Source organism: Candoia aspera, chromosome 7 (assembly GCF_035149785.1).
Source record: "Candoia aspera isolate rCanAsp1 chromosome 7, rCanAsp1.hap2, whole genome shotgun sequence".
NCBI lineage: Eukaryota > Metazoa > Chordata > Lepidosauria > Squamata > Boidae > Candoia > Candoia aspera.
In genome coordinates this window covers 79,852,093-79,863,395 of record NC_086159.1, presented here as the reverse complement: position 1 = coordinate 79,863,395, position 11,303 = coordinate 79,852,093, and the positions used below count along the sequence as shown (strand labels likewise).

General features: G+C 45.9%; 1 protein-coding gene across 1 annotated transcript in view; it reads left to right on the top strand.

The window, feature by feature from the left end:
• Positions 1 to 218: 218 nt before the first annotated feature.
• Positions 219 to 11,303, top strand: part of EFCAB6 (EF-hand calcium binding domain 6) — a 125,597-nt gene continuing 114,512 nt past the window's right edge. Inside the window, exons 1-4 of the mRNA XM_063308262.1 lie at positions 219 to 381; positions 2,888 to 3,108; positions 5,669 to 5,751; positions 7,598 to 7,661. Of these exons, the coding sequence (XP_063164332.1) occupies positions 219 to 381; positions 2,888 to 3,108; positions 5,669 to 5,751; positions 7,598 to 7,661 (531 nt within the window). The remainder of the gene's footprint in view (positions 382 to 2,887; positions 3,109 to 5,668; positions 5,752 to 7,597; positions 7,662 to 11,303) is intronic.

The window sequence follows — 11,303 nt, the reverse complement described above, 5'->3', positions numbered from 1 at the left end:
TTAATTTTCTCAGCTGGGTTTATGTCTATCCCCTGTTGCATGCTGTCAGAGCCTCTGCATGAGGTGGATTTCACTGCTGTAAATCAAATAATAATAATAATAATAATAATAATTTATATGCTGCCTCAGCTCCCCAGCCAGAGGGCCTTGTCTGGAGAGACTCATTTTGATTTTGCTTCAACTTCTTTCTTTACTGCCTCTCCTTTCCTGTAGGAATAATGTCCAGAGTGGTGAATGCCAGTGACTACAAGACTTTATGCCCCCAGTCCCACGGGATCATCTTCAATGCCAGAGTCCAGTCCTCCTCATCAGGCAGAACGTCCACACGGAGCAGCACCAGCAGCAAGAGCAGCATTGAAAGCAATGCCAAATCTGATTCAAGTAAGGACCTTCCCGATGATGATGGTTCTCTTCCAAATTTCAGGCGTGACCGAGCAAAACATTTCAGGGCGACCTTCCCTGGTCGGGGGCAGGGGGGGACACATTTGCAGCCAGCAGCAATCGTGCTTTCGGGGAATGGCCGAAATGGACTTGGTGAGGGTTGAGTAGTACTTTTACGAGGACTGACCACCTTGGCACAAACCATTGTACAAGCCTTCCATTTTCATGAGCATTCCATTAGGGAAAAGATGGCCAAAAGCAGGGGAGGAGGAAGATGCGTGCGACAGCACCTGCCCGCCTTGTGGATCCCCACCCTGGCAGATACTCAGTCTCAAAATGGAGATTGGAAACTGGGTGCCTTTGTTTGCAGTAGGTTACTTTACCTCTCACATTCCTGCATAAAGGAAAAATTTGCTTCCCCTCAGTTTTAAAACACAGAGTCTGTCGGTGCGCTCTTGGTCCTGAGTAAAACTCACCAGCTGCTGGCATGGCAATAGCAGAAATATTTTAAAAGTAAAGTGGAGCAATTATCTCTAAAGTTGCTGAAGCTGATTCGGGCAACGGTGTCTGGTGCTTGGATGGGCGTGGACCGTCCACCTCCTGGGGCTACTGAAAACTCTCTTCCTGTGAGTAGTGGCTTATGTGCTATTTTGGGTCATTTGAGATGAAGGTATCAAACCGCTATGGGTTTTAGATTTCTAAGGGGATTTTTGGATGTAGTCCAACTCTGCATCTTAAGGTAGGTTTCTGAGGGCGCAAAATTTATCTGGGAGTCTCAAAGTCCCCATCATGTTTTTGATTTATCTGAAATGGTATAAACAGGTACAAGCAGGCTTGAAAGTGGAAGCTTTTTTCTTTGCTCATTAGAAAGATGATAGAAAAGAGAGTAGTGCAGAAAAGAGACGGCAGGTCTCCTGTCCACCTCCTTTTCTCTCCCCCACCACTTCTTGGAGTTTGTGCCACATCATGGTTGCCCCTTCGCTGGGACTGTTCTGAGTGGAAAGTGGAGAGTTTTGACGCTGGTTCAGAAAGATCCTGTGGAAGCTGCCTCAGTCAAAACAGTGAGCAGACGTCTCCAAAAACTTATTTTCTCTACCCCAAATACAGGAAAGCAAAATGTGAACTCATCACATTTTTACTCAATGAAATCTCTAAAAGATTCTAGGGTAAAAAGCTCTTATAGGGCAGCAGGGCTGTCAAAATCTGCAAGAGGCAGGTGCGCATTGCAGTCAGAGCCTCGCCCCTTTTGTATGCCGGCAGATATAAAGGGGGCGGAGCTTCGATTGCAATGCCATGCCTGTTGCATCTTTTAACACCCCCCAGTGGACATTCCTGTAGTGCCATATAATTGGCCTGTGAGTGAATCTGGGACGCCCTTTGATCCGTGGCAGAAGGTGATAGTGGTGGAATCTGAAGAAAGAAGACGGCCTGTGGTGGATTGTTTCAGAGAAGGGCAGGATAGAAATGTCCAAAGCAATCAAGCAGATGGAACCAGGAATGTTGCGTCAGCTTGAAAAGTCTCCTAGCTATGTTAGGGAAATGGAGCCTTTACATACAGAAAGAGTGTACTTCTGAATTATAAGGTCAACTCGTCCCACCCGATCGTGCAGAGAGGGCATGTTGCAGACCCTGTCGGTTAGAGAATTCTGTCTGGTGGGGTCCAGGAGGCGGGCCTTCTCTGCAGTGGCTCCTGCCCTCTGGGACATTCTTCCCCCATCGCCCCTGGGCTTCCGGAGGGATTTGAAGACCTGGCTCTGCCGCCCGGCCTGGGGTGGGGAAGGGAATTGTCATGCCTGGGGATGGCTAGTGGCCTAAAATGCTCCTCCAATGCAAGGACTGAATTGGATCACAGCCATCTGGACTTTATTTTTATCTATATTTATTAGTTATTTGTAATTGTATTTTATATAGAGTATTTTTTTATATGTTGTAATTATATGGTATATTTATTGTTTTATTGACCATTTTGTTGTAAACCACCCAGAGTCCCTCTGGTGGGAGGAGATGGGCGATGACAAATTAGATAAAATAAATAAATAAAAGCTAGTGACTGCCACTAGACGGCGTCTTAGGTGTTAAGTCCCTCCTGGGAGGTCGAGTGACCATTATTTAAAACAGCATGTGGGATAATAAACCAGCTTCCTACACTTCCTTGGACTCTATGGGCACACAACATGTTTCGTGACTAAAAGTTTGTATGCCTGGAACCTTCCTTTCTGAGCGTGAATCAGCTGTTCCTCCCACCCCCTTTCAAAAGTGTTCTGAGCACAGAATGGTCTGCCTCAAGCTTCAAAGACCTGTCCTAAACTACAGATAGAGCTTTGCAAGCTCAAAAATGCTTGGAACTGTGGAAATGTTTCTGGCAAGATTGCAATAACCTGTTTTGAGCCTGAAACATTGGTTTTGAATTCAGAATGTTTTGAATTCCATTCTGTATCTTAAACTTTCTATATAATTTGTATCCATTTTTAAGAAGGCTTTATAACTCATACTGTGTCTTTTGCAGCTGTTTCTGTCAGCTCCGTCCCTGATTCCACGTTGTCGTCCGACATTATTGAGCAGATTTTGCTTCAGAAGATAATTGCAAAAGAAGATGAAATCAGAAAAGCATTTCAGATCATTGATATTGATCAGACACTGAAGATCACTAAGGGCGAATTTAGAAGAGTGATTGAAACATTTATTTTGCCTCTTACAGATGAGCAGTTTAATGGGGTGCTGGCAAAGGTGTGTGCTGTCTGAGGGCTAATGTATTTCTCTTATTGAAGTCAATTCAGTAATGCATTTGCTGACTACATTCCATTAAAGAAATCTTAGTTAATCATAGTGGTTCAATTAATAAATTAAATCTGCAGAAAAGCACATGGTAATAAAACAGTAGCTCTGAGCAAGGTGATGCATAATATCTCTAGGTCTGAGATGTCCTAGTGGTCTCCCATCCAATCCAATCTGACCTGGCTTTTGTTTTTCAGAATTAGCCAATGTTGGTCAGGTGCTGGTCATCGATCATCAGGCAGATATAAAATTAAAATCATTAAAACTGGGGGTGAAAAAATATAAGGAAGGGATGGTGGGGTGAGTTGGCATTGTGTAATCTACTACTTGTTTAATTGGAAGCATATTTTGTCGCCCTAGCTTGCGCACAACTTTGGAGGAAAGGAAAAGTCTCCTTCAACTTGTTTAACTTCTATGTGAGGCTGTCAGGTGAGGTCATCTGACAGTTCAGGGTGAGGTGATAGCAGGTGCTGATGCTACTCAGTTGACCGGGGGACGCCAAGGAAAACTTCAGCTGATGTCTGAAGGCCATCAGGGTCTGGACGGGCTGAAATAAACTCAGATTAAATCCCTCTGAGACTGAGTAGTACATCAGTAAGCTTCCAAAAGAGCGGTCCCGGTTGTTATTGTACGGTGTCGCATTCCCCCGCCCCCCCAAGGAGCCGACCTGTGAGGTGGGGTCCTCTGGGAAATAATCCCTGTTTAGCCACAGCTGGAAACAGTAGCCAGCTGCAATTCTACCTAAGCCAGGACGTGCTAGCAACAGTGGCTCATATCTTACTCGCTGCCCAGCTGGATTGCTGGGACATGCTTTATGTGCGACAGCCTTTGGAGATGACCTGGAAGCTGCAGTGGTCCAGAAGGCGGTGGTAAGACTACGACCCCACCAGGGCAGCATAACACCACTTCTAAAAGGAGGCTATCAGGCTTCCAGGCCAAACTCGAAGGGCTGGTCGTCACATGCAAAGTACCATGCGATGCGCTGCCCAGTACCACCTGTCCTGCATTGAATCTGCCCGTGCAGCAAGAACATCTTGGGGAGGCCCTTCCGCCACTGGATGTTGGGGGCACCTGACTGGGCAGCCAGCCTCTTCTGTCGTGTTCCCCACATTTTGGAACTGGCTACGCCCAGAGGTCTGAGCAGCCCCCTCCCTCATGGCATTTCTAAAACAGCCCTATTCCTCCAAGCATCTAGGTCAAGTTGATTGCTAGAGGTGTCCATCTCGGAGAAGGTTTTATTTATTTATTTGATTATTTGATTGATTTTCAGCCTGCCTTTATTATTTTTATAAACAACTCAAGGCAGGGAACACGCCTAATACGCCTTCCTCCTCCTCTTTTCCCACAACAACAATCCTGTGAGGTGGTTTGGGCCGAGAGGGAGTGACTGGCCCAAGGTCACCCAGCCGGCTTTCGTGCCTAAGGCGGGACTAGAACTCTCATACCACACCTGATTGGCTCTTGGGCTGAGAGGGAGGGACTGGCCCAAGGTCACCCAGCCGGCTTTCGTGCCCAAGGCGGGACTAGAATTCCCAGTCTCCTGGTTTCTAGCCTGGTGCCTTAACCACGAGACCAAACTGGCTCTCATGTATTGTATCATGTATTTAGAACCTCGTGCATTGTTTGCATTGTTTTGCATTGTTCTCTTGCCCCAAATCTTATGAGTGTGGCATGTTATGAAAGCTGTAAACAAATGAGGACACAAATAAGCTTGACCCCCAGTGGCACGGGCATACAATCATAGAATGTCAGCTTTGGAAGGGAACCTAAGGTCATCTGGTCCAGCCCTCTGCCCTGTGCAAGAATCTACTGCCTGAGCATCCCCAACAGATGGCCCTCAGCATCTGATTAAACACCTCCAGCCCAGGAGAGTCCCCCATCTCCTGAGACAGCCTCTTCGACTGTGGAACAGATTTCCTACCATTCATGGACATGCCCATGTCATCTTCTTGTAGTTCACTGCAATAATAGTTTGTTACTGCTGTCCTCCAGGATGTGGTTTTGGTTTTTGTTTTGACTATCTCAGTCTTTGGATTTCCTAGTGGTCTTCCATCCACATACTAGCCAGATCTGACCCTGCTTAGCTTTTTGAGATCAGCCAAGGCTGAGTAGTCGCAGCAGAGCTGTAGCCCTTGTTCTGAGACCCGTGCGTTTGGAAAGTGGTAACAGCAGATGGTAGCCAACCTTGACTGCTGCTGTGAAGAGAAACTGAACACACAATGCTCTATCTACACAGGAAGTATTGTAGTCCAGGAACATTTTACTACTTGATTTCTTGGGATGAATGACTTAATTCTGGATTAGAGTGCTAAGATATTTTTGTATTAAGAATTCTAGCTGAATTAATACTCTTGTTAAATAGAAGCAGTATGTCAGAAAGTTATTTATTCATTTACCGAATTTATTGAATTTTATTATTGAAGGGAAGAGGGAGAAAGGGTGGACATGATCATTCTGCACGGTGCTGAAACATTATCTCAAAGTAATCAACTTTTTTTAAAAATTGAAACAGGTTCCAGGAATTAGCAGAGTTACTGTTCCATATCTTGAGTTCTTGTCAACGTTCTCGAGGCCCATCAATGGTCTGAGCACAAAGTAAGGATGTGTGTACAGTTTATTTCTTGCTGTGCTGTTTCAAGTAAGAGAGAAATCAAAATGGTGAACTTTGAATAGCAAAGCTTGAGGCCACCGGTGTAAACGGCATTGATTTACAGCAACACAGACTTTTGGTAAGCAGAATTGGGCAAAAGGAGTGGAAGGCAAACACTTGCCTTGGGCTGCTCTTTTCAGCAGAAACTCCATGTACACAACAGATGTGCTTTCCGGCCAAGGCTGAAGGCCCAGCTTGTCCAGCCAGACACTGCCTCATATTTCCAAGCAGAACTTGGGGATGGTCTTTATTCCCCATCAATATTTATTTGGTGGAGTTATATCCCACCTCAAGGCAGCCCACCTAGCATTCTGTCTTCCAATTTTTCCCACAGCAACCTTGGGGTGAGACAGAATGCCTGAAAATCACCCATTGAACTTCCATGGCTGAGGATGGATCTGAACTTGGGTTTCCCAGTCCTTGTTCAACTCTTATCCACTTTACTGCACCAGCTCTCTTAGAACATAGTTTCATCTAAGCTGTTCTGGTTAGCCACTATCAACAGACCGATTTTCTGTGGGCTTAAAGCCAGTTTTAAAACCATCTTGGCTTCTCTTGATGGCCTCCGATGGGCTGGACTTTGGTCAGGGACATCTTCAGCAAGGCGGGGTCCAAAAGGCCAAGATGGCCTCCATGACCATATGATTGAAGCCCCAACACACACAAAGGTGTCGGGCTTCAAATCAGGTGGCCAAGGACCCATCTTGACCTTCCCTTCCCTGTGGACACCCTTGACTTTGGCCCCATTGGCTGGGGATTATAAGAGTTGTAGTCCAACCCATTTTGAGGCCCAAGATGAAGAAAGCTGATTTATGGTTTGCCTATTTATGCCACAGAAAATACAGTCCCTACCCAAAGTTCATGTGCTTCATCAGATACATGCTTTCCATAGTGAATTCTACTAACTTCATCTGTTGCTGGAGGGAAAGAAAGATTCTCTTTCCCGCCTTCCTATACAGGGGAATTTTGGGAGATGAGCTAAGGAAGGGTTCTGACCTGAACAATGACCTTCTAAAATTAAATTAAGTAAAATTCAGGGCTGTGTAGTATGTCAGTTTTCGTTTCCCAAAACTGGCTGAACGAACGTAGCATCTGTTGGCAGTGCTTAAACCGGCACGTCTTCCCCAAGGCCCAAAGGCTTTGAGATGTGGCCCAGAGGTGTGAATCTTTGTGCCTCATGTCCTCTGAAGCTCCTTCTGGACTTGGCCTCTAAAATGCTGCATAATTGGTGACACCGTGTAGAAATCAATCAATCCAGCATGTGTTTAGCCACTTTGCAAGGCTGGGAAAGATTCCTTAGAGCATATTTGCATTCCCCTTTGCTCATCTGCAAACCCAACATTAAGAGCCCAAGTAGATGAAATCATGGGAAACCCATTGCTAGAAGGACAGGAGGGGCTGGAAGGAGAGATGTCCGGAGTTTTAATCAGTATCAGAAATGTACAGTACTTGTATTTTCATCTGTGCCACTGAAGAGGGGAATGGCTTAAATCAGGGAAATGATGTGGTGAAGAGGTTTATATTCTCTGCTTCCTAAAAGAATTCTTCTCTCCTCTTGGCTGTTCAAACTAAAAAGGAATGTATAAACATTCCCGGTGAGCCTCCTGGTTCCAGATCTAGGTTCCTTCTCAGAGCAGCTGTGGGTCCATCCCTCCCCACTGACCTGGCTCAACTGCCACCAGGGGCTGGCGATTCTGTTTTGGTCCCCAGCTAAAAGTCAGATGCCTTTTGGTAAGAGGGCAGGCTTGATAAAAACACTGGGGTTACCTTAATTTCTGGTTGTTTTTTCAGGTGGAATAATGGAGAAACCCGAACCAGGACCCTAAGCCAGATGGAGTGTCTCCTAAGAGAGAAGGTACCATGTCACACGGGGCTCCCAACCTGAACAGGACCCTCAGTGTTGCAAATCTCATTAGTCAGCTGTAATTCAAGTCTCAGAAGGTGCCGGGTGCATGCAGAGGAACTCGCGTAGAGCCCATCTGCAACGCCTTCAAGCAGCTGCGTTTTTCCCCCAGGGTTACATGGCTAGTTGCCAGAAGGTGTTACCAGCACCCTCCTGTGCCTTTGCAACACTTCTTGCCCTCGAACCCAAGGTGCTGCACCCCTGCTACCCATCTCTGAATCCCGGGAGAGAGCAGAGGACAATCCCCATGCAGGTTTTGGAGACAGTGAAGAACCCGGGGTCGTTTTCCTCCTGCATATGATGATCTAGCACTAAGGGGGAGATCAGACCTGCCCCCCATGAATTTCGGTCAGCTTTAGAGACCCTCAGCAGCTGCGGGAGAGAATCGTGCTCCTTCTGCCAGCGCAGGGTTCCTGCAGGGGGTGGCCAAAAAAGCCAAGCTGCGTGCCTATGAAAAACAGGCAGAGCTTCGACTGCACTGTCAGGACAGCCATCTTGACTTTTCGGACCACACCTTGCAGCATCTTTGTGCCAGAGGCCTCATTCTGCCTCAGCACTTCATCCCTTTCAGGAGCAACCATCCTCTAAGAACAGTGTTTCTCAACCTTGGCAACTTGAAGATGTGTGGCTGGGGGATTCTGGGAGTTGAAGTCCACACATCTTCAAGTTGCTAAGGTTGAGAAACACTCCTTTTGGTCTGGATACCTGGATCAGGGTACTGGTTGCCAATAAACTGTCTGAATCGCACTTCATTCACTCCAAGTCCCTTGTGATGGCCCAGCCCTCCTGGCCTGAAATCCAGGGGAGGTTTTTTTGGCGCTGTTTGAAGCACAATTCTAACCTGAAGCTGTTGTTGCAGCCCTGCCCTTGCACCCTGGCACAACTCAGTGTATGCCTGCACCCCCCCATGGCTCTCTAGCAGCTCCAGTGCCAGACTTCGTCTCTGGCAAAGGGCATCTGTCCCTGGCACCCAAGACTGTGAGACATTCGCAGATCACAGAGTTGTCAAGACAGATTGCAGCCAAGGCACTCCTTCCTCACAGCAGTGAAGCCTCTCCGTCATCACTCAAAGCTTTGGTGGCTGTCACTGCTGAGCTTGAGCTTGGCTATAAACACACAGACGAGCTTTTCTACTTTCTACCATAAATGAAGCAACCAAGTTACCTCTGAACTGCAACATCCATGAGTTGAAACTATCCCCTGGAGTCCCGATTCAGCTGTTTTAATCTATGAGAACCTGTGTTTCTGGGTTTCACTGAGGACCAACTGAGATAAAGCTCATATATAGTAGTTAAATCCCTAGCTTTACTTATCTATGTATTTATGGAAAAAGAGCAAAGATGTAATGTGAAATAAATGAAAAAGTAGGCAGGGGCAGGGTTTGGCTACTCCTACAGCTTATTTATTTTTCAAGTGTTGAAGTGACCATTCACTAAATTAAGAAATGAATAAAAATAATCCATGCATGGTGACTGCATGGACAAGTCCATGCAATATTCTTGGAAAGCATATGGAAATGGCTTGTGGCTGACCTCTTCTGCGATCAGAAGACTTGAGGTTCCAGGTGGTCTTCCATCCAAGTGCTAACCAGATATGTCCCTGCTGAAGCTTTTCAGTCAAGGTTAGCCAGATATAAAATTATGTCAGTCATTGGAGCTGAAATTGTGCAGTAAAGGGATAGGGGTGAGTAGGCATGGTGAAATCTGTACCTAAGTTTCTCCAGGAATTCTCAGTTGGACGTGGGCTATCCCAGTCCTCAGCTGCAGGATAGGGATAGCAAACTAGAACATTTATTTGTCATCCACTCCCTTAACAAACCTAACCTCTTAAACATAAATTTATGAGTTATTTGGGAAAGAGGCCTACCATGTTTTTGTAAGTATTTCTGTAACCCTGCTGAGTTTCAGTATATGTTTTATGCATGACAGTAGTTTGGTAATGCTCTAGGCTTATTGCAATCCTTCTGGTTCTGTTGAAATTCCTCAGAACTGATCTGGGCAGAGAAAACATTTGTTTATGCACATGTATTTGGGCACAGCTGGGACTTTATGTTCAACATATAATGCAAAACAAGGCTTTGGTTTGATGTGGTGTATCTCTGCACTGACCAAAGACCTGGCTGTGTAGCATTCTGTGGTCATTTCTGACTGGCCAGATCTTTAGGAACCTTACAAGCAATGTATAAAAGGGATGGCCTTCTTCTAATACCAGAGATACACTGCCACTCTAAATAATGGTTCAATGTAGCCGTCAGGGCTGACATCACTGATAGCCTTCTGGAGGTCCTCAGTTTGAAGGACTGGATCAATATTACTTTCCCCCCTTCTTACTGCTCACAGTGAGAAAGGGGGCAGAATTCTCTTAGTTCTGTATAATCCAGCTGTGGGTCCACAGGGAAGGGGACAAAAATGTCAAGATGGTGGCCACCACCATGTCATCAAAACCCTACCCTGGGGACTCCCCCAATCTAGCAGTGTCTAAACTGGAAGTTTCAGTTTTTATTTGAACTTAGGGATTTCTCAATTCTGCAATATCACAGAGTGCAAGTTCTACAATCTATTCTCTGAAACAATGTGAAGAGTTATGATAATGGCCTCCATCTCTCCCAGCATTGTCTCTTTTTACAATTAAAGTGGCAGATTTAAAATTGCGTGGATTACAGTTTACTAGATTTGAGATAATCAGGAGACAAGGTAATAATCTAGTAAGGTTGCTAGTCCTTAGGATTCGATTCCAAAAAGTTGCTTCATAGTATGATGGAGCACAAATGTAGCACCTTTCTGCAGCTCTTTAAAGCAGCTGCGTCTTTCCCCAGGATTGGCTTTGAAGAGTTGCAAACAGCATACATTATCCCTCCTGGCACATTCTGAACCCCCTTTTTGGAATCGGAATCTGAAGCACTGCAGAGCCTTGTGATCTTAGGTTTCTTCCTGAATGCTAGTTGCTTGTGCCCTGAAGAGCATTAAACGGTATGAGTAGTTCAGCCTTGGGACTGCCATCTCAATAAGACTTAAGCCTGAGGTAGCAGCTTTACTCTTTTCCTTTGTTACTGGGTGAAGGCTGATTGTACTGGTGTGGCAAGTATTAAAGGAAGAAACCATTACAGGGTAGAACTTTCAGCGTTCCAGATTTCAGTTCTGCAAATGACTGCAGAGGAATCATCAAGTGGAAGCCAGGTGAAATCATTTTATGTCCTGTTGCTTTCAGTGGAAGGCCTTGGGCAACTTTCAATTCTGCAGTACTATTAGCAGAACTCTTATTTCATCAAAGTAGGGGAAGCCACCAGGAAATCAGACACACTGGGCCATACTGGAGCCCAGACTGGGCATGGAAATTGAAGTTCTCCAGGACAGCTTGGGGACTTCCACCACCAGCCCAACAATGAGATCCAAAAGTCCAAGAAGGGTAGTTGCTGGGCAGCAGAGTGGATGGTACACCACCGGCAGCTCTAGCTTGTTCCTGTAGCCATGACTACATAGATATCTGGGAGGCGATGCCTTTACATTAATCACCAGAGCAGTATAGCTAGCCACAGGCAAGGCATCATGCCCTCTCACCACTACACCCTCCCTGGCCCTGGCATCTTGGCTGCTG